Here is a 23,458-nt window from a genome sequence, read left to right on the forward strand (position 1 = left end):
CCTACGCCCCTGAGAATATAGCAAGGTGGGGACATTAAAGAAAGCACATTCGCTCCTGAATTCCAGCTGCAGAAATCACACGTGAATGTTAGTTACCCTAGACGCAAGCACGAGAAGTAAAAACAGATATATATGACGTGTGTAAGTGTTGTTGACGGGAATGTCCACTAGTACGACGATGCTGGTGTGGAAGCGCCGAGTCCAGAGACTCGCCGGCAGCCTGTTGAACGCTTCTCTTGGGGGGGGGGGGGGGGGGAGGTCGCAGCTCGCCTGGCGTTAGGCCAGACACCGCCGTCGTGGTGGTCGACCCTCGCTTGTTCGTTTTGACTGTGTTCCCGTCGATCGACTCGATAAGTTTTGTCAGTTTCCCATTATAGATGACACCTCTCCTGTGCCGTTCCAGTTCCGTCCAGGTGACGGTTTAAGTCCCGTTCGCCGTCGCACAGAAGGGAAACTGACGCAACTGACGCGACCTGACGCTAGAAAGGTTGTGCCCACGAGAGGGCCCAGTTCAGGTTTTGTTCCTTTTGCGACGGGTGATTTCGGGCGGACTCTAGTAAATGTCGAGGTACCCGGATCCGTGGGACGACACGTGACGTCACGCTCTGGACACGTGGTGGAGGGGGTTGTAAAGGGGGGAAGGGGAAGGGGGGATGCGTGACCTGGTGGCGTGACGCCCTGCAGCACTCCCCCTCCCCCTACACCTCCCCTACAGAGCCGGGGGCAGGGATTTACGAGCCGGCAGGACGCCGCTTGCTCGTGGCACGGAGTGTAATTGAGGGGCTCACCCCCTCCCCTCCTGCTCCCCTCTGTACCGACCGCCCTCTTCCGCTTAATTACGAGAGATCAATGCCCCGCCCCTCGGCCCTGCCCCTGGTAGTGGCGGGCAGAGGGGTAAGAGGGGTGACGAATGCGCCGCGCCGCCACTCCTGACGCGTCCAGATACCGGCGTCGCTTCTTGTGTTCCTCGCCGGTCGATGTCTCGCCGCCGTCTCTGCGTCTGTCTCCGGCGCGCACAACCACCCAGCATATCCGTGTGGGGGCCTGCTTACGAAGAGCATTTTAAGAGTTCGCTGAGGACCGAAAAGTACTTTTAATTTCGGATTAAGTTTTTAAACTGTATTTTTAGAAGCGTTAAAATGCCTAAAACGCGTGTTTTCAGAGTAATTTTTAGGCATAAAACAATCAGTACAGATTCTTGAAAGCACTTAAGGGGCTTGCATTACACCTTTATCTTCATTTCCCCGTAATATAAAAATACGGTCACCGCACAAATTTCACAGTTATCAATTGACGACGAGAAGACTGCGCGCCAGTCCAGAGGAGACACCGCGCTAGAAGCACCAGCGAGCGTCGCGCTTATCATCCCGCCTCGCCGACACACATACACCCCTGACGAGGCGGGCCACTTAAGGGGCCCGAACTCAAGAGCCCACGTCTCTCTGTGCCGCTGCAGCCTGTGGCGCCTGCCACGGGGCAAGACGCAACCCGCAACACTGGCGTGCAAGACACGGCGGCCTACAGTTGCTGTGCTGTCATTTGATGTGGAGGGATTATCAGAGTATCAGGCCGACAGTGTGAAGTAGCGCTGTAAACCCCCATCCACGCCTGTCTCAACCCGAGCAAACTGCGGGTTCTCTTCTAGGAATGTACGAAACCACGTTGCACATACTTGAGGTCAGAAATTTCCCACCATTCCTTTCGCCAATTGTTTACTAACATAATATTGCGCTGCGTCTAATTGTAACCTGACATGTACGTATTTATAAATATATTAGTACGAAATGCTCCCGTACTTAATAGTTAGCACAAAACTATATCACTGTTTTGATCGAAAATAAAATAACCTTTGTCAACAGTGCTTCAAGTACGGCAGAATATCAGGGTCAGAACTTTGGGCATCGTTTGAGTTGGTGATTTATACCTTTTTTTTCTCTCTTTGAATAGGAAAGACAAATACATTAAAACTTTAATATAAGTTCTATCCTTGTGAAAGTACAAAAAAAATAGCCAGTCATGGGGACTGTCAACAGACTTTGTTTTTAAATGTGTAATATGACATCATTTATACGTCAAATGTACATAAGAAAATGATTTTGGTATTATATAAGTACGATGTCAGCATGAAATTATTTTTAGTCACAACAGATGTCAGTGTTATGTAAAAATTACGTAAAATTTCATTACCTAGCCATGACTTACCAGTGATGTCAGACCTACGTCATGTATTCACGTGGTCAAATTAACTTCACTTACTGCTGCTACAGCCATGTCGGTGATGCGAACACACAAGATTTTACCCATCCAAAAAAGAGTCCCAACACGCACATGATACAGTCGAGTATATATACAATGTATTAGTGTATATATGCGTATACATTTACACAGGCCACTGCGATTCGCCAGTCTGGCGCAACACCGTCACTAGCATGTCGGTGACGCGAACCCATAAGTAGAGACCCGGAAAATTCGCGGGTTCAATGACCTCCAGGATAGACTCCAATATCCTCTAGACACTCGGGCAAATGCCAACTGTACATTGGCTGCTGACTTGTGAGTCGTCTCGACTGGGTGGCTTGTGATTCGACACTTCTATGAGTGAGGGTCTCTAATTGCCCCTCAGTCCTCCAGATTAACAGCGGACCACTGACAGAAGCAGCACTAAGGTATAATTATTTGAATTTTAGCATAACACGAAATGAACCCGCGAATTTTCCGGGTCTCTACCTATAAGTTTTGCCCCTACTAAAAATAGCTCAACGCGGCTATAGAAGTTTTCACTTCAAAATTTTTTTTTTCTGTGTATTTCGGCCACGTTCGACATAATCTCTATAGTTCGGGTTTACATCCGCCTCCCTATTGATTCGAGCGCACAAGAGCCCAGACGTAAATAGCTGCAAGGAAATGTTCCGGGGGGTCAGCGGAGGCGACTGGCATTTGGGGCGGTGTCGCCCTCCGGGGAGTCGGCGCTAATTGCCCGCGGCGTCGTTCGAAGCTCATTAGGGCGTCGTCGCGCCTCGTCAGGTCCGGCGCCGAGCGTCCGTCCCGCCGTCCAGCTCCGTCGAGGCCGGAGGGGGTTGCGACGTCACCGGAGCCGCGGCCATGTCTTGTTTGTGACGTGAGCTTCCATCGGATATCCTTAGAGACCGGAAAAAATTCGCGGATTCATTTCGTGATAGTCTAGAATCCAAAAACGTTTGCCTTTTACCCGCATCATTGATTGGGCCACAGTTTATCTGAATGACACTCGGCCAATGAAAAACCTTCAAGAAAAAAAAAAGTATCGAACCACGAGCATCCCAGTTAACAGGTGTCACGAGTCAGTAGCCAATGAGCAGGTGTAATTTTCCCGAGTGCATAGAGGATCATGGAGTATATCCTACAGGTCATCGAAATCGCGAATTTTTCCCGGTCTCTAGATACCCTGCTTGCAGGACGGGGGATCGAGTAAGCCGTATGTCGTATGCATGAAGTATCGTGCCCGGCGAAAACGGAAATTACATCCGTTTCCCGTCTCAACGATTCTTTGAAATGGCCAAGAGCAAACGGCCGATTAAACAACTAAAATAATGTTAATATGAATGTCGTAGGCGAAATCATTTTATGTGTAAAAATTAAATATTACGCTTGTGTAAAATTTAAAAAAATATATCACCCATCATTAGGGGGCATGGCATTTTTCGCGAATAAATCTGAACGCCTATTTGACTGCAACAAGGTATACCCGTACCAGCGGTTTCTTCCTTGTGATTGGCGGCCGTCTGCGAGAGGAGTCGTTCCCGTATTTGACCTGAGTCACTCAGGACCTATTTGCTTCCGCAATGACTCACTGTGATTGGTGTCGTAACAATCGATATTGACCTGAAAGAAACTCACCCGATCACGAGACACAAGCGATGCTACAGTGTTTTAATTTTCAGCTAGTCTCGGGATTTTTTTCCGCGAAATATGCAGAGCCCTACCCATCATTTATGTCGTTATTTAATGAAATTTTTGTGATTTAAATTTATACATTAAAAAAAATTTAAATGCACAGATATTATTGCTTTCAACACTGTTTAGTTTCAAATTTAAAAATTAAAATTTAAATGTTTGAGATAAAAAAAAAAACTTCTATATGTGACATGATTTAAGAAATATTTGAGTTTGTCTGTCCAAATGTATTTGATGGAGGAAATCGGAAGCCTTTTCTTTGTCATGGTGCTACCCCTCCAAATCTTATTGTCAAATAAATCGGAGACGAGAATATTTGACAAGTGTGGCAGGGTCGTGATGGATCGCGGACGTGACCTTTGACCCCCGTGGGATGCGCGCTTCGCCCAACTGGCAGTCGCCTCCCCACTTCTCTCCTCCCCCTCTTTTACCACGACTCCTGCCACTTGCGGGAGCAGCGCTGCGAACGGAGGAAAGACGAAACGAGTGAAAGAAACGCGAAAGCAGTTTCCATCCAGTTCATTACTCATTCTTCCTAGAGCAGCGCCTCTCTCTCTCTCTCTCTCTCTCTCTCTCTCTCTCTCTCTGTTTGTGTGTGGTGTGCCTTCCTTGTTATTATGCCGAAGGGAGAGAGAGGAAATGAAGATCAGGTTGGCTAGCCGGGAGAGGGGGAAAAGCCGTGTTGTTCGCGTCTCTCGTTGCCTCGTGTTTGAAGTGAGTAATTCTGAAGATAATCTCGTCACATCTGCAATTCTCTCTTTGGGTTCACACCTCGAGGTCTGTAGAACACACAAAAAAAACACGATCATCAGGCACGGATGATGATTAAATTCTGACGAAAATACACGTTAAAAAAATCTTTTAAAGTTTCTATGTTGTTAGATTTATTGAATCGGTTGCGTTTTCACGTGTTACTGTTTCAAATCCTAAAAATACGTAACTTATATACAGGTTAGTAACGTGACAAAATAAGTTGAAAACCTCAATTCGACTTAATGGTATAAGTGTTTTAACAAGTCTGGTATACGTCTTTGAATTTTGGGCTGAAAAACATCTAATTGTTTAATTTAAATATTCAAAATGAGACAGTGGGCGTGTGGAATATGTATGTATAATTGAATGATTTTCTACAATAACTGCAATTTTTGTGGCTGTTCCGAAATTATTTCATTGAAATATTTAGGAGAAAAAAAACTGTAATTTTCCACATACATTTGTGACGTATTACCACCACAAATTATTTCATTGAAATAATATTACTATAGCCACAACATTTGCGGTGGTTGTAGAGTTTCCTTCAATTAGACATAATACAGACGCCTAGTGTTCCATCAAAAATACTTGCTCTATTATTTACATTTAAAAAATATATATGTTCAACTCCAGCTTCAAAGACGTGTATACCCACCAGCTTTCGGAAGCACCTGAGTCCGTAAGTATAGTATTGAGATTTGCAACTAATATTGTCGTTTTAAACCTGCTGTCGGAAGTTTTTCAGTCGAATTCAGACTCACCACTTGTTCGAGTTCGTTGGGGAGGAGGGGTAAGTGTTCTCAACTAGAATAAAAATTAAAAAAAAGAAATTGGTTGTCTAAAGTCGGTTTACGGACGATAGTTTAACGTTACAACGTCATAAAAAAACATTGATGAAATGATTACATACTTCATGAAAAAAAATTGAATCATTTTTATTTTAATGATAAAATAATAAATACTTGAAATTATACTAGTAATCAGATTTTTAAAATGCAAGAATAATTAACCTTTATTGCCGCAATTGTTGTAATTAGCAATAAAAACCACATTAACTTTTCACTTCACTTTATTAACAGTCGAATGGAAGAGAGATAGATGCGGTGCAAGCGTACAATGAGCGTAACGGGACACAGCGCAACGGGACACTTTCTCGTGCGTGCATCCGGCGTTCATCGATTTATTAGACGTTGTCACGTCGATGTTTGAAATGGTAGTAGGTATTCATTTGTAAACTGTAGAGTAATTGGTGCGTTCAGGGCTTTTCAACGGTGTCTGAGCGTTCGCCCGTTTGTGCTGAAACCGCGGGGGATAAACAAGCAACTCGTGGGAATGAACCACGTGACGAAAGTGCGGGCAGATAAGAAGCTGCGCGGGTCGTTGAGCGAGCGGAAACGGGTCGCTGTTGTGTCCACTCCGGGTGGGAGGGAGACAGGCCCTCCCCAGGGGCGCATCTTCCACCCGCGGCTTATCGCGCCGGTGTTGAACCTTCGCTCGCTTCCACCCCTCCCCTCCCACCTCTATCTCACCCCGCGGCGGCGTGCGGTCGCGGCTTCCTGATTGGTCGGCGGCTCGCGGCAATTAGCTCTCGTCTTGGACCCCCCCTCCTTCCCTCCCTCCCCGCTCATAACCGAGTCACCTGCGGGGATGTTCAGTCCTGCGGAGAGAGAGGGGGGGCAGGGGACGGAGTGGCCTTAATGAGGGTCGTTACAGGCGCCGCCCGGGAGATAGCCCCCTTCCCACCCCCCCCCCCCCCTGTGCGAGTTTGTGACCGCCGCACGCCGATTACGCCCTTATCCTGTTAGTTAGGACCGCGCGAAGTTTCCCCCCCCCCCTGCTGCGCGTCACGGCTCGTACCGGGCGATACGGTCCACATTCCCCTGTCGCTCCAGGGGCTCTCTCGGCCTTAGCGACGCGGCGCCCGCAGGATGTGCAGGGAACTTACAGTACTTGAAATTCTGGATAAGTTGGGACCTGAAAAATTCGCGGATTCATTTCGTGTTATGCTAATATTCAAATAATTATACCTTAGTGCTGCTTCTGTCATTGGTTCACTGTTAATCTGGAGGACTGAGGGCCAATTAGAGACCCTCACTCGTAGAAGTGTCGAATCACAGGCCACCCAGTCGAGACGTCTCACAAGTCAGCAGCCAATGAAAAGTTGGCATTTGCTTGAGTGTGTAGAGGATATTGGAATCCATCCTAAAGGTCGTTGAACCCGCGAATTTTTCCGGTCTCCATGGATAAGTTGGGACGACAAAAAAAATTCGCAACTAGGATAGACTCCACTACCCTATATGCACTCGGGGGCAAATCACACCTGCTCATTGGCTACTGACTCTTGACACCTGTTAACTGGGATGCTCGTGATTCGATACTTATTCTGTTGAAGTTTTTTTTTTCAATTGTCCCAGAGTCCTCCAGATTAACTGTGGCCCAATCAGTGATGCAGCAAAAAGGCAAACGTAATTTTTATTCTAGCCTGTCCCGAAATGAATCCGCGAATGTTTCAGGTTTATTTGGATAAGAGATGGAAACTAACGAGTTGTAGTAATTTGAGGAAGAACGTCATCACCCAGACTGTGACAGGTTATTTAAATGGTTGCCTTTTGCTAACATGAACTTGGTGCCTCGCTTAATTATACAATTTTACATTTGATAAGTAGTTGGACACTTTCCTATTTGGCCTTTATAAGCATAAAAAACAGGCACTTTCCTACGAACAGTGTAAGGATTTTTATAATGTTTTTTTTTTCCTGATTATAAGTAAATAAAAGTGTTTGTGAAGTTGAAGTAAAACTTTATTTAAAGGTCCTGAAAAAGTCCTGAAATAGGTTTAGCAAGTACTTGTAGACATACTGCCCTTTCACACTCCCGTCTATTTCAAGGAAGAAGTCGTTGGCGCAAAGATAATGTGTTGCAGTATAGTGAGAATGCCGTAGTCACGCTGTTGTGAAGTAGGTGGTCCAGTACACCCATGATATCATGTTTTATGAGAATTTTTTTTTATAATTATCAATTAAAATATTCTCACACCGAAATCTCAGGGCATAGTGTAATTTTTTATATCTCCAACGTTTACACATAGAAATTTAAGTATTTTGCTCGAGAAAAGAAAACTGAACATATTATAATTTTGTTTATAATTAATTTTTTTTAAATTATATTTCATTAAGTCAATTGTTTGATAATTTTAAGTCACGCACATACAAATTTTGTTAAATAAATTCATTACACATGCGAAGTTTGTACGAAAGATATGCTTACAGTAACACGTGTGCGGACCAGGCTTCTTAAATATACAGTTCCAGCCATGTGTCCAGCTGTAATGGGTAGAGACCGGAAAAATACGCGGATTCATTTCGTGATAGGCTGAAATTCAAACATGTGTACAGTTCTGCTGGTTCTGCTATTGGCTCGCAGTTTAACTGGATATATGTGGGCCAGTGAGAGACCATCGACCAAAGAAGCGTCGAATCACAAGCTACCCAGTGGAGACGCCTTACAAGTTAGCACCCAATGAACACGCGTGTTTACTTGAGAAATGCAGAGGATAATGGAGGCTATCCTAGAGGTCATTGAATCCGCGAATTTTTTAGGTCTCTAGTAATGGGTAGAGACCGAAAAAATTCGCGGATTCATTTAGTGATAGGCTAGAATCCAAAAAAGGTTTGCCTTTTTACAGCATAAGTGATTGGGCCACAGTTTATCTTAAGTACTCTGGACCACTGAAAAATCTTTAACAAAAGAAGTATCGAATCACGAGCATCCCAGATAACAGCTGTCACGATTCAGTAGCCAATGAGCGAATGTAATTTTCCCGCGTGCGTAGAGGATCATGGAGTATATATCATACAGGTCATTGATACCGCGAATTTGTCCGGTGTCTAGCTATGGATTACAATAATCCTCCTAAAATAATCTGTCTGTCATCTCATGTAGCTGAGTTTTCTCTAATTTTCTTATATTTTTTTCTTAGCTTGTTTTTTTTTTTTTTTTTTTTTTTTTTAAATCCTGTTAAGGGAAGAGAGGGTGTAGCTATCAGCCGGCTACGTCACTGCCAGTGAGCGTTCAGATGTTTTTTTTTTCCTCTCCCCTCCGCGGGAGACACCTGTCTCTGCTAACAAGTTCCCCGCCGTCACCGGGCTCAGGAGGAAGTTCCGTCCGGACACCCCAGGGGGAGCTCAGTCGCCGAGTGGCTTCGACAGCGGGGGTCGTTAGCCCGCGCCGCTGAGGGGGGGGGGTTCTGGGGGGGGGGCGCTCATTAGCGAGAGCCGAGCATCCCGCCTCGACGCCTCCAGTCCGCGCCGTCGTCGTCCATTATGTGCACGACGCGCTGTCGACGGCGCGAGCACCTGCCATCATACCCCTCCCACGCCGCAGCATTTTTTTTGGTTATAAATTAAAAAAAAAAATACTTTTTTTTTGATGATAATTACTAGAGACCGGATAAATTCTCGCGATTTCAACAATGACCTGTAGGATATGCTCCATGATCCTCTATGCACGCGGGAAAATTACATCTGCCCATTGGCCTAATGACTCGTGACACCTGTTAACTGGGACGCTAGTGATTAGAGACAGGAAAAATTCGCGAATTCATTTCGTGATATGCTAAAATCCAAAAACTTTTGCCTTTTTACCACACCAGTGATTGGCCCACAGTTTATCTGAATGATACTCGACCAATGAAAAAACCTTCAACAAAAGAAGTATCGAATCACTAGCGTCCCAGTTAAAACAGGTGTCGCGAGTCAGTAGCCAATGAGCTGATGTAATTTCCCGGCGTGCATAGAGGATCATGGAGTATATCCTGCAGGTCATTGAAATCGCGAATATTTCCGGTCTCTATTAATGATTCGATACTTCTTTTGTTGAAGATTTTTCCGTTGGCAGAGTGTCATTGAGATAAACTGTGGCCGAATCACTGATGCGGTAAAAAGGCAAACGTTTTTGGATTCTAGACTATCGCGAAATGAATCCGCGAATTTGTCCGTCCTCTAGTCACAGAGATACAAACGGCGAGTGTGTCCATGCAGCTCGCGGACAGTGTGTACGGCAGCGGCGCGGTGTTGCAGGTGCAAGGAGCCGGGCCGCCACCTGAAGGACCTGCCGCAGACCTCGGTGATCATCTGCTTCCACAACGAGGCGTGGTCCGTGCTGCTGCGCACAGTGCACTCCGTCATCGACCGCTCGCCGCCGCACCTGCTCAAGGAGATCATCCTCGTAGACGACTACTCCGACCTGCGTGAGTGCCCTGCTCCCTTCCTCCTCCTCAGCGGCACTGCGGCGAGATGGCCTAGCCACCATGGGAAGGTCCCAGCCCCTCTGGGATGGGCTAGCCCCCCTCCCCCCCGGGAAGGCCCCCAGCCCCCTGGGAAGGCCCCCAGCCATCATGGGAAGACCCCCAGCCATGATGGGAAGGCCTCAGCCACCATGGGAAGGCCCCCAGCACCCTGGGAAGGCCCTCAGCCATCATGGGAAGGCCCCCAGCCATGATGGGAAGGCCTCAGCCACCATGGGAAGGCCCCCAGCCCCCTGGGAAGGCCCTCAGCCATCATGGGAAGGCCCCCAGCCATGATGGGAAGGCCTCAGCCACCATGGGAAGGCCCCCAGCCCCCTGGGAAGGCCCCCAGCCATCATGGGAAGGCCCCCAGCCATGATGGGAAGGCCTCAGCCATCATGGGAAGGCCCCCAGCCATGATGGGAAGGCCTCAGCCACCATGGGAAGGCCCCCAGCCCCCTGGGAAGGCCCCCAGCTATCATGGGAAGGCCCCCAGCCATGATGGGAAGGCCTCAGCCACCATGGGAAGGCCCCCAGCCATGATGGGAAGGCCTCAGCCACCATGGGAAGGCCCCCAGCCCCATGGGAAGGCCCTCAGCCATCATGGGAAGGCCTCAGCCACCATGGGAAGGCCCCCAGCCATGATGGGAAGGCCTCAGCCACCATGGGAAGGCCCCCAGCCCCCTGGGAAGGCCCTCAGCCATCATGGGAAGGCCCCCAGCCATGATGGGAAGGCCTCAGCCACCATGTGAAGGCCCCCAGCCCCCTGGGAAGGCCCTCAGCCATCATGGGAAGGCCCCCAGCCATGATGGGAAGGCCTCAGCCACCATGGGAAGGCCCCCAGCCCCCTGGGAAGGCCCTCAGCCATCATGGGAAGGCCCCCAGCCATGATGGGAAGGCCTCAGCCACCATGTGAAGGCCCCCAGCCCCCTGGGAAGGCCCTCAGCCATCATGGGAAGGCCCCCAGCCATGATGGGAAGGCCTCAGCCACCATGGGAAGGCCCCCAGCCCCCTGGGAAGGCCCTCAGCCATCATGGGAAGGCCCTCAGCCACCATGGGAAGGCCCCCAGCCCCCTGGGAAGGCCCTCAGCCATCATGGGAAGGCCCCCAGCCATGATGGGAAGGCCTCAGCCACCATGGGAAGGCCCCCAGCCCCCTGGGAAGGCCCTCAGCCATCATGGGAAGGCCCCCAGCCATGATGGGAAGGCCTCAGCCACCATGGGAAGGCCCCCAGCCCCCTGGGAAGGCCCTCAGCCATCATGGGAAGGCCTCAGCCACCATGGGAAGGCCCCCAGCCATCATGGGAAGGCCCCCAACCCCCTGGGAAGGCCCTCAGTCCCCCTAGGAAGGGACCCCTCCCCCACGAGCCATTGGTGAAGGGGGCAGTAGCTACCCGGCCCCCGAGAAACTCATCTCCAGGGACAGGACTACTGGTGTATTGCGACTAAACCGAGATAACGCCGAAAAACCCAAGTCAATACACCATATTATAACACCGAATTTCGTGTTAATACGCCACGAAGCACTGAAATTAAACCAATAAGCATTTTAAATTAAAATCTAATGACAAATACGTAATCTTTTAAAAATAATTTCAATGAAACTAATTTATTTAGCACGAAGTCTGTACCACATTTTATTCGAAATAAAAAAAAAAGGAAAAGGTTTACGCTACTAAATTTTAATCTTGCAACTGTTATTAGTTAAGTCATTTTTACATTACGACGTTAGTACATTTTTCAAACACAATGATACTTAGCAGATTTATTTTGTTTGTTCCGAATGGTTATAGACAGAGACCGGAAAAATTCGCGATTTCGATGACCTGTAGAATAGACTCCATGATCCTCTATGCACGCGGGAAAATTACATCTGCTCATTGGCTGCTGACTCGTGACGCCTGTTTAACTGGGACGCTAGTGATTCGGTACTTCTTTTGTTGAAGGTTTTTTTTTCATTGGCCGAGTGTCATTCAGATTAAACTGTGGCCCAATCACTGATGCGGTAAAAGGGCAAACGTTTTTTTAGATTCTAGACTATCGCGAAACGAATCCGCGAATTTTTCCGGTCTCTAACCATTCGTGCAAGATGTCATTGTTAGAGACCTGCAAAATTCGCGTATTCATTGACCTCTAGGATAGACTCCACAGTCCTTTAAATACTCGCGGATATGACACCTGTTCATTGGCTACTGACGCGTGAGACGTCTCAACTAGGCTGTCCGTAATTCGGCACTTTCTTGGTTAAGTGTTTTTCCATTGGCTCACAGTTCCCCGGATAAAATGTGGGCCAATCGGAGAAGCGGTACGAAGGTATAGTTGTTTTGATGCTAGCCTATCACGAAATGAATCCGCGAATTTTGCATGTCTCTAATCATTAGAGACCGGAAAATTTCTCGATATCAATGACCTGTAGGATAGACTCCATGATCCTCTATGCACGCGGGGAAATTACACCTGCTCTTTGGCTACTGACTCGTGACACCTGTTAACTGGGACGCCAGTGATTCGATACTTCTTTTGTTGAAGGTTTTTCATTGGCCGAGTGTCATTCAGATAAACTGTGGGCCAATCGCTGATGCGGTAAAAAGGCAAACGTTTTTGGAATCTAGACTATCACGAAATGAATCTGCGATTTTTTTTTCGGCCTCTAGTCATTAGGTAATGTTTTCTTGAGAAGTAAAAGGGAATGGAACTGTCGTCTCTTGCACAGTTTTAGCCAAGATAACCTTACTTAATAAGTGCATATGTTTCCGTAGTAAACAAATAGCTCTCCACAATTCCGTGACGGGATGTAACAAACCAGTAATAATCACGGAAGATCCGTTCCAGTCGACGGAAACGGGACGAGTACCCTTCCCCGGCAGACACCTCGTCTTGACAGGCGATGAAGAGACGCCGATTATTACCCTTAATCGTTTCAATTGGACCCCCATCCCCCCCCTCCCCCGCCCGCAGCCCTAGCCGCGGCTCCGGGAGGAAATCAATTAAGACGCGTCGTGCTCGAGCTGGAGTGTCCAATCAGAGCCGGCGGAGCACCCCCCCCCCCCCCTTGCTCCTCGAGAGTGTCTGGAGTAGCTGTGGCTTCGAGCTGACAAGTGACGGTGCTGCGAGCCAGGGTACATCCGGCGGGCACAACGACTTAGAGACATGCAACATTCGCGGATTCATTTCGTGATAGGCTAGCATCAAAACAACTATACCTTCGTACCGCTTCTCCGATCGGCCCACATTTTATCCGGGGAACTGTGAGCCAATGGGAAAACACTTAACCAAGAAAGTGCCGAATTACGGACAGCCTAGTTGAGACGTCTCACGCGTCAGTAGCCAATGAACAGGTGTCATTTCCGCGAATATTTAAAGGACTGTGGAGTCTATCCTGGAGGTCAATGGATCCGAGAATTTTGCAGGTCTCTACTAATGATGTTCTGCACGCTTTGACTCGAGATCAAGATCAAAGATCAGGCGGAAGGACTCGTCACGCCAGGAGAGGAATAATGACTCTGCCGGTCGACGGAGTGGAGGGAGTTTTGCGCCGCTTGTTTCAATCAGGAGGGGCAGCGTATCTCCGCGAGGCGGCACGGGGCGCGCCACCGTCGCTGCTGACGCTGCCGGCCCTGCACGTCCAGACGCCCTGATTGCTCACGTGCCGGGCGCTACGTGCCGAGCCTCGCTGATGGTCAGCACGTGCCCGCCTCCCCCCCCCCCCCCACCCCCCACACCACCTCGCCCGAGCCGCGGCCCGTCACGCGCTGTAGCCGTAGAGACCGGGGAAAAATTCGCGGATTCGTTTCGCGATAGGCTAAAATACAAATCGTTATACCTCAGTGCTGCCTCTGCTATTCGTTCACAACTCACTTGGATGACTCTGGGCCAATGAGAAACACCCATCCAAAGCTGTATCGAATCACAGGCTGCTACGCTGGAACGTCTCACAAGACAGCAGCCAATTAGAGGGTGGCATTTGACCGAGCGTACGTAGAACTATGGAGTTCATCCTACAGGTCATTGAACCCGCGAATTTTTCCGGTCCCTACGCATCAGTGATTGGGCCACAGTTTATCTGAATGACACTCGGCCAGTGGAAAAACCTTGCAGCAAAAGAAGTAGGTACCGAAGTAACTTGGTTTCTGGGTTGTGGCCGTGTCCTTGGCGAATAATTCACCGACGTTTCGGTCGACATTCCAGTCGCCATCATCAGGGAACAGGTTACCTACTACACGGCTACGACCCAGAAGCCAAGCCATACTTCAGACAATGGCCGTGAAAGCCTGCGAACATTATTGAAAGAAGTATCGAATGATTAAGTCCCGGTTAACATGTGTCACGAGTCAGTAGCCAATGAGCAAATGTAATTTCCCCGCGTGCATAGAGGATCATGGAGCATATCCTACAGGTAATTGAAATCGCGAATTTTCTCCGGTCTCTGGCAATGAGTAGAGGCCGGAAAAATTCGCGGATTCATTTCACGACAGCCTAAAATTCATATAGTTGTACCTCAGTGCTGCCTCTGCTATTGGCTCACAGCTCACCTGGATGACTCTGGGCCAGTGAGAAACACTCGACCGAAGCTGTGTCGAATCATAGGCCACTACATTGGGACACCTACACATGACAGCAGCCAATGAGAGAGTGACATTTGACCGAGTGTATACAGAACTATAAAGTTCATCCTAGAGGTCATTGAACCCGCGAATTTTTCCGGTCCATAGCAATAAGTCCTGTTTTATTAATTATTTTCATCTCTTTTTAAAAACAGTATGCATCTTAGTTTTTAACATTAATTTAACTTGTGATAGTTGTTAAGTGTTCAAATAATATTTTAGTTTTTCTGTAAGGCAAACATAAATGCTAATTAACAAAATTCCAATTACAGTGCGAAAAAACAAACCGAAGTGAAACTAAAAAAGGCTGTAGTATTTATTTTATATTTCTTTTAAAAAATCAAAACAACTAAAAACTAAAACTAATTTAACACTGCCAAAAAAAAAAAACATAAACACCAATATTAAAAATAAATAAAAAGAACAGGGGAGAGATTATTATACAAGTCAAACTGTTATCCAAGGAAGTAACTCGTGAGGTGCGCTGTCTTCCGTGGCAACCAGCCAATCAGATGGCGGGACTCGGGTGGTTCTTAGAGGTGGCCCACGTGCCGGGGAGGGGTTGTGGAAGGAGGGGGGGGGATCGGCGATACTCCCCCCCCCCCTCCCTCTCACTCCTCACGGCATGGGCTCGTGACGGAATATCGTGTTCCTGGGTTTTGTAGGGAACTTCCGATCTCGCGCGGGGAACGTATTTCCCTCTCCCCCCCTCCTCTTCACCCAGCGGCGGCCGGCGAGCCCAGATTGAATCGCGCGGGACGTGAGGCGCTGGGCGAATGGGCGCGCGGCACGTGACACGCCGCACGCCAATCACAGGGCTGCTACCCCCACCCCGCGGGGGAGCTCGCCGGTCGACTTGGCGGGGACAGGGGGGCGCAAGTCTATAGGCCGAATCACGACACTAAATTACTGCGCGGCTTACATAGGGCCGATATAGGGAAAATAAATCGTAACTGTAATAATTACTGAGCATGAATTAGAAAAAAAAATAATTGTATCTTACGTGAAACTTAATTTTATTACTATTTAAGCACTGATTTACTATAATTATTCCATAATTATAACTTTTATCTAAACTGTGATTAATTGTAAATAACGTACTGTTTTTTAAGTTTTTAAGTTTTTTAACTTCCAAAATCCTCGTGGTTTCCGTTTTAAGGTATAAAATAAGATCGGTTGTTATAACATTGAGTTGCGACTGTTTATCTCACGAGGACAGCTGCTGTCGCTGCGAAGGCCACAGCCACACACATCCCTGCATCCCTCAGGCAGAAGCAGCCACAATATAGAGGACGCATTTCCGAGGCCCGCTCCACAGCTACACGCAGTCGGAGTGCCGAGCTCTTCCGCTTACGTCGCTCCGTGCGGCGAATACAAGCTTCGGTGTTAGCCATGTTTGTTTACGTTATAAATACGTTAAAAATTGTTTCAAGTACAAGCATACCTAGATATCGGAAAAAATTCGCGGGTTCATTTCGCGATAGTCTAGAATCCAAAAACGTTTGCCTTTTTTACCGCATCAGTGATCGGGCCACAGTTTATATGAATGACACTCGGCCAATGGGAAAACCCTTCAACATAAGAACTATCGAATCATTAACGTCCCAGTTTAACAGGCGTCACGAGTCAGTAGCCAATGAGCAGGTGTAATTTTCCCGCGTGCATAGAGGATCATGGAGTATATCCTACAGGTCATTGAAATCGCGAATTTTTCCGGTCTCTAATGGTCACAAGTGGGCCTTCGGCATATAGCTATGTGAACAAAAATATGCATCTTTTTTTTTTTTTTTTTTTTTTTTTTTTTTGTTAGGTCTCATGAAAATGACGTGTTTGTTAAAGAGTGCACGGGGTTGAACAAATGTTCCACGTGATCGCCGCTGGACGGTTGGAGCCGGGGATACACGAGCCTTGCCGAGCGCGAACGGCGACCAGGAAGGAACTTGCCTTCCTCTCGTCGCCCGTGTCCAATCACCCCGCACCCCGTCTCCAGGGTTTTGCTAGGGGCGGGCAGAAGGGGGGTAGTTCGCCCTCGCGCTGATAAACATCCCCCTCGCTCCCCTCCCACCCTGTTCGCGCTACATCGCGCCGTGCGTGGGGAAGAAAAAATCGCACTCCAATTCCCCCCCGGGTGTGTGCGTGTGTGTGTGTGTGTGAGGGTCGGGGGAGGGACGCCGCGCCGTGCAGAAATGAATAACTTTTTTTTTTTTTTTACGTTCTCCGCCTTTACGCTCATTCTTCCCCCCCCCCCCCCCCCCCTGGTCATCTCTTTTCGGAATGATAAATTGCGCCCGGGGCCCGTGTGCGGAGGTCGTCGGAAGGCGGTGCGATGCAGGGAGGCGGCGAGGGAAGGAGGCCCCCCACACACACCCCCCACCTGGTGGCCCGTGTTGCAGCGCACGTGAAGCAGCAGCTGGAGGACTACATGGCGGGCTACCCCAAGGTGAAGATAGTGCGCGCCACCAAGCGGGAGGGGCTGATCCGCGCCCGCCTCATCGGCGCCAAGTACGCCACGGCGCCCGTGCTCACCTACCTCGACTCGCACTGCGAGTGCACCACAGGTACGTGCGCTCACGCACTCTCTCACTCACACACACACACTCACACACACTCCCACTCTCACACTCACTCACACTCGCACACTTACATGCACACGATTAACACACACTCACTCATACTCTCTCTCTCTCTCATTCTCTCTCCTGCCCCATTCTCTGTACATTGCAAGGTGGAGATATGCCTCCCCTCCCCGATACTTGAAGCTTTTCACATTTTCTCCTGGTTCTTAATATTATTTTCCCAAAGTATCACTAAAGTATTATTTCACTGCAGTGCTAAAGATAATAGAACATTTTTAAAATCGTAAATAAAATGTACTAAATATTTCAATTTGTAACTGTACTAAAATATTGTATTAGAAAATTTAAATTTGATCACTGCACATTGCCCACACAAACTGTCATTGGGAGGCGATGTTTTATTTTTATAATTTACTTGACGTCCATCCCAATTATGATGATGTTCTTGTAGAAATCAGCTTTCTGCAGAACGGTAATAGCAATGGAGTGCCCTCGTATGTAACTGGACTCATTGCATTACTGAGACATTGACGCGCAGACCAAAAGTTTTCTGCTAATCAAGTTCCAAGCACAACTTGCGTGCATAGGCTTTCAAAAAATTGTGCCTTTAACTAAATCGTGCTTACAAAGTGCCTTAAACATTTTTTTTATTTGCTTGCTGTGGTAAATTGCACCGGGCTAGTCCAACTAGTGTAAGCCCAGCGTACCAGGCAGTTTTATGAAAGGACGTGAATTAGGTCATGCAGGCGATTGCTACATACAAAAAAAAATATGTTTGTGTTAATGCACCTTGTGCACTATCAAAAAAAAATCACGCACACTGTTTGTTTGAGGCGAGAGTCAGAGCCAGTGTTGGGAGTCACTGGTAAAAGGGATATCAGCCTTATGCATTACCTTGCGCTACTACGTAGCTGGAAGCCTCGCTGTGCTTGCCACAGCACCGCCCCTGTGACGCCTTCATGTCCCGCGGAGAGCAGAAGCACGCGTCCGTCCGCAACCAGCCACAGCACAGCTCTCTCTCTCTCTCTCTCTCTCTCTCTCCAGGGTGTCCACAAGGAATAAAATATTTCGTACCAACTTAGGCGAGAAAAAAGTACTAGATTTGAAAAAAAAAAAAGTACTAAATTACAATTTGTTATGGTTTTAACAATTTAGGAAGTTATTATGACATTTCAATGCTCTAACTTAAATATCACACCACACACACACACACACACATACATTCCATAGTTTTTAAAAATAATTACGCTTGATAATAAAACATATTGGAGTTACTGTAATATTATTATATATATTAAAGAAAAAAAAAGTACTAGATCTGAGCATAAATGTACTAGACCACTAAAAAAACTTACGGAAGTACTAGATCTAGTAGGAAAGTACTAACTGTGGACACCCTGCCTCTCTCTCGACCGCACGGTGCACGAGTCGAAGTGCAGCCCGCATGACGTCACTCGCCTCCTCGGTCGCGCTCCCGAGCGGCCGTAGCATGCACCAGTGGACTCATCTAGCAAATAACTAAAGGCTAAAAATTAATTTAACGTTAAAACAAAGCATTTAAAAAAAATTCGTTTAAATGAAAATACTTTAAAGCAATATAAATCTAAAATACGTTCATAAACAAATGTAAAGGGGGGAATGGCTTTTACCGTTGAATCCGCACAATTGGAAAGTGCATAAAATGGCTGCACGGCCACAGTGGATGGCTTGCATGCATGTCTCTTGCTGCACATGTGATTAGTTGGAAGAAGCCAAGAGGGGGGGGGGGGGGGGTGTTAGGGAAGGTAAGGAGAGTAGCATCAGACACGATGGCACAGTCCTGGACGATGTCTACTCTACAGTAGAGGCACTTACTTATCCTACTGTATTTATAGTATTGAAATAGATTCAGAATTTTGTCTCATTTGTTTATCTGATTATTTAACTAGTCATTTTAATGTACGGTACTTAAATATTGTTCACATGCTCTACTGTGTAACTTAGTGTGAATTTTGGAATACCTTGAGATTGCAGCATTTTTTTTTTTTGTTGAACTGTTTAAAACAGAAGGTTAGGTGCAAACCACCTGTAAATGTTGTTTTTGAATGTACAAAACATACTAATTGCCATTTGTTTGTGTTTATTTTCTAGATTTTGTGAGTTCTGTGCCCTGGAAGGTTATCTGAAGTTAGAGTTCGCGATGCCTGCGGCTAAAGCTTTGTTGTTTTGTCGATTGTGTGCTTGTGGTCTTGTTCACTGTGAGTTCTTTGAAGTTGTTGCTGGAGAGGTGTTTTACATTCAGGTTCCTGATAGCTGCTTTACAAAATGTGATCTCGTAACTTACGTACATGCCTCACAAGAATGATTGATAAACGTGAATATTGTTATGTTTTATATAGTTATTACAAATTATTTTATTTAAAGGTGTTGTTATGAGTATCGGGGAAAATCAATGTATTAGCAAATGAAATATTTCATTTTAGATAAAACTTTGCTTCCGCGGCCTGCGTCTCTCTCTGTCTACTTCACTTCGCTAAAATATATTTTCACCGACAACTGTCTCCATTATTTTACTGGAGTAAAGGTCTGTAGTAAAGATTATTAATTTTATAATTCATGCATAACATATTTGTTAATTGTTAGCAAGAGTTTAATTTGGTATTGGAGTAAACACTTAAAAGATATTTCTAAGAGTTAAGGTTACGAAAACATTAATGATATTGCCTTGTAGCATAACACTTCATGTTAAACAGTAATCCATCATGTGTCAAGTTTGGTGCATTTTTTTTTAACATGAATGAAGTTTTTATGGTTGGTAATAAACACCAGTCTACTTTTGTTGTCACTATTAATTTTTTTTCAATTAATATTTAATGTACTTCACAATTTCCATAAGTGGGTAGGAAATTTTTTTTAAAAATAAATCTTATATAGTTTGCCCGGATAAAAAATATGCTCATAATTCGTGGAGTGTATCTCTATTGTTTTCATATTTTTTGTGTTAGGTTATTTATCTGTTTGCTTTCTTTGTAGAAGGGCATTTGTCAACGTAATTAGTTTATGTTTTGTGTGGTTTGGGTTTGAAATTTTTTATAGTGTAATGAAAACCTGGAATTTTAAGAATTTTGATGGATTTAGCAAAAATGATGACTTTTCCACTAACTGCTTGATCATGACATAGCATACTTAATTTTTTTTTAAAATTTCTGCGATTGCTTAAACTTGACTCTGAATTGAAGTAGACTATGAAAAAATAACAAACGTGGGCTGAAACTTTGCTCAGCTAAAAAAATTTGGAACATCATTAGTCAAAACACTCCAGTACACATGTGACCAACTTGTGAGTTTGATCAAGTTTGTTTTGTCATGAAAGAGTTTCAGTGTTGTCAGATGGAAAATACATTTTTGTATTAAAAAAAAATTTGTTGGCGAGAACAGCCTACTGATAGAGCCATGTGACAAAATACGCTAATTCTGAGGTTATGGCTGCGTTTTATTTGTAAGAATGTATGATGTAAATATTTGTTGTGTGAAAGAAACAGATTAAGTCCCTAGTCATATGAGGTAACATTCTTCAAAAAAATACAAATTAATATAATTTATATGCTTTTCAGTGGCAAGAAAAACACTAAAAAGTAATTTAAAAATCTGTAAGCTTACAAAAACATATTCTGAAATCCGGAAATTTCACGTAACTGGTACGGAAATCTGGCAACACTGTAGAGTACGATGATCGCACTTGCCTCCGTGTCTGCCCCAGCCGTGTTGTTGTGTTCGTGCAAGCTTGTGTCAGGTGTCTTGTGTCCGGTGTCTCGTGTGCGTGGTCGCGGTGGCATGCATGTCGGGTTCGCAGGGTGGCTGGAGCCGCTTCTCGACCGCATAGCTCGCGACTCCACGACCGTGGTGTGCCCCGTCATAGACGTCATAGACGACACCACTCTCGAGTTCCACTGGCGGGACTCGGGGGGCGTGAACGTCGGTGGCTTCGACTGGAACCTTCAGGTAACCTCCAGGTGGCGCACTGTGTTATTCTCTCTGTCCCGCGCACGCGCGCGTCTTCCCTGCGTCTCCTCGCTCTCGTGAGCCGTCACTGGCGGGACCACCGAGACGAACTGCATGTTTCTGGATTGTTTATAAGGTTGTTTCGCGTTACTGATAAGTAGAGACCGGAAAAATTCGTGATTTCAATGACCTGTAGGATATACTCCATGATCCTCTATGCACACGAGAAAATTACTTTTGCTCATTGGCGACTGACTCGCAACACATGTTAACTGGAACGCTCGTGATTCAATACTTTTTTCTGTTGAAAGTTTTTCATTGGCCGAGTATCATTCAGATAAACTGTGGCCCAATCACTGATGCAGTAAAAAGGCAAACATATTTTGATTCTAGCCTATCACGAAATGAATCCGCGAATTTTTCAGGTCTCTACTAATAAGGACTTTCATCGGGCACAGTCCATGCACTTCGTCTGCTTCCTGTCTCTAAGGCAGAGGTGGCAATGGTATTAGTGGTTATTAGAAAGTTTGTTTTAAATTTTTATAACTTTTCTTTCTGAGTTAGATTCATCAAATTGTTTTTGCTGTATCTTTTAGCGGATATAACTAGCCGTTCCCAGCCAGATTGCAAAAATCGAGGTGGTGAATACTGCTTTCTAGAATGCCAGTTTGTATGTTTTCTTCTAACCTCAACCGACCAACACGGCTTTTAAGTTAAGCGAAGCGGGAGGTAGGCACCAGGCGGTTGTTGCGTGCTTCACCACCTGCGTACTTGCCAGCGAAGCCGCAAGCGTCCGCCCGGCCAGCGCCGCGCTGGGGTGGAGTGGGGGAGTGTAGGGAGGACGCGCGTGGGCGCGGGGCAGCGAGGGGGGGGGGGGGTAGAACGGAGCGTGTAGCGGGTGAGCCGTGCAGGCTGGCTGGAGCCACTGCTGGACCGCGTGGCACGCAATTGGACCACGGTGGTCTGCCCTGTCATCGAAACCATCAGCGATGAGACGCTGGAGTACATGTACTCCCCCGTGTACGCCGTCGGAGGCTTCGACTGGACGCTCACGGTACGTCTACCTTCCTACCTACCTGTTGCACCACGAGCTGTCCCGAGTTTCAAACCACGTCGCCGCTGTCGTCCCGACAAGCACTGTGTTGGCGCTGGACAGTGATAACACACAAGATGGCACGACTTGGTCCTGTGCTGTGTCAGTGCAACAGAAATGTGTCTTCTGACTTAGCAGCGACCACTGAACCAACAGTGCTGATTCGCACATTTTCAGGATTTCGAAATCTGGCTTCTGGCCAGGTCTGCAGTGACAGCATGTGTTTCATTCATCCCAAACATTCATGCAGTGAACAACGGCATTATCACTGCCTGTGCCCAACATCATGTTTGAGCATGCGTTGTCTAATTTTTTGAGGAAATTATGTAATATTTAAGTGTTGCAATCAAATAATTTAAAATTGTGAAATTGAAATAGGTAGCTATTAAATATTTCCACAGTCCATATCATTAATTTGCTATTAATTTTGCACCAATAAAAGGCTATCATCAAATTTTTTTTAAATTTAAGACCCTTTTAACTTTTTTTAAACATCAGCAAAAAAAATCACAACAAGTTTTTTTCCCCTTCCAAATACTATAATAACAGCTTTATTTATTGCTTTGATTTTTACCAGTGGATCATTCAAGACCCATTTAAGGGAAAGGCGCAAATTTTGTATTGCAGCTATTAACTTCTCAACATTTAATGATCTACTATAAATGTAAAAATAAAAAAAAAGCTATTTGTCAAATTACTTAAATAAAGTTTTTTTTAATGTTTTCTTCAAAAATTACCTATTTAGTTCATTGTATGTTTGTCTGCATTGTTATAAATAAATATATATTTTTTTTAACCTTTTAGTGAATAATATTATTGCGATATAGCTTATTCTTGTTCTTGTTTTTGTGGAACTGAAAGTAATTCAGGGATCCAGGAACCATAGTGGTTCAGTGCTCAGATCGCTAGTCCGAACTACAAGGTAACCAGGGTTCGAACCCTGGTGGGGGTACTCCTGGGACATTGCCTTGGGTCAGTGAGTTTTCCTCAGGTTGCCATTCTTTCTGTCAGTGCTTCATTATCATCTCGTATTTAGGGTCAGGAGTAAATGGTGACTTGTGATAAAACCAAAATAACATTTCAAAGCATGTCAGTTGAGCATATAACATCAAAATGCAAGTTAATACGCCATGGCACACTGAAAGTTATCTTAAACTATGAAATTAATCATCAATTTCAAAACTTAACTCAAATTACAAAAAAAAAATTAATCTTTTACTACGGTAAATTTGTAC

General features: G+C 46.0%; 1 protein-coding gene across 5 annotated transcripts in view; it reads left to right on the forward strand.

The window, feature by feature from the left end:
• Window positions 1-23,458, forward strand: part of LOC134539021 (putative polypeptide N-acetylgalactosaminyltransferase 9) — a 356,313-nt gene that overhangs the window by 310,312 nt on the left and 22,543 nt on the right. For all 5 annotated transcript variants that reach the window (XM_063380691.1, XM_063380693.1, XM_063380689.1 and 2 more), the window contains 3 exons: window positions 9,765-9,934; window positions 16,967-17,131; window positions 20,982-21,130. In XM_063380691.1, the coding sequence (XP_063236761.1) occupies window positions 9,765-9,934; window positions 16,967-17,131; window positions 20,982-21,130 (484 nt within the window). The remainder of the gene's footprint in view (window positions 1-9,764; window positions 9,935-16,966; window positions 17,132-20,981; window positions 21,131-23,458) is intronic.

This window comes from Bacillus rossius, chromosome 14 (genome assembly GCF_032445375.1).
Source record: "Bacillus rossius redtenbacheri isolate Brsri chromosome 14, Brsri_v3, whole genome shotgun sequence".
Taxonomy (NCBI): domain Eukaryota; kingdom Metazoa; phylum Arthropoda; class Insecta; order Phasmatodea; family Bacillidae; genus Bacillus; species Bacillus rossius.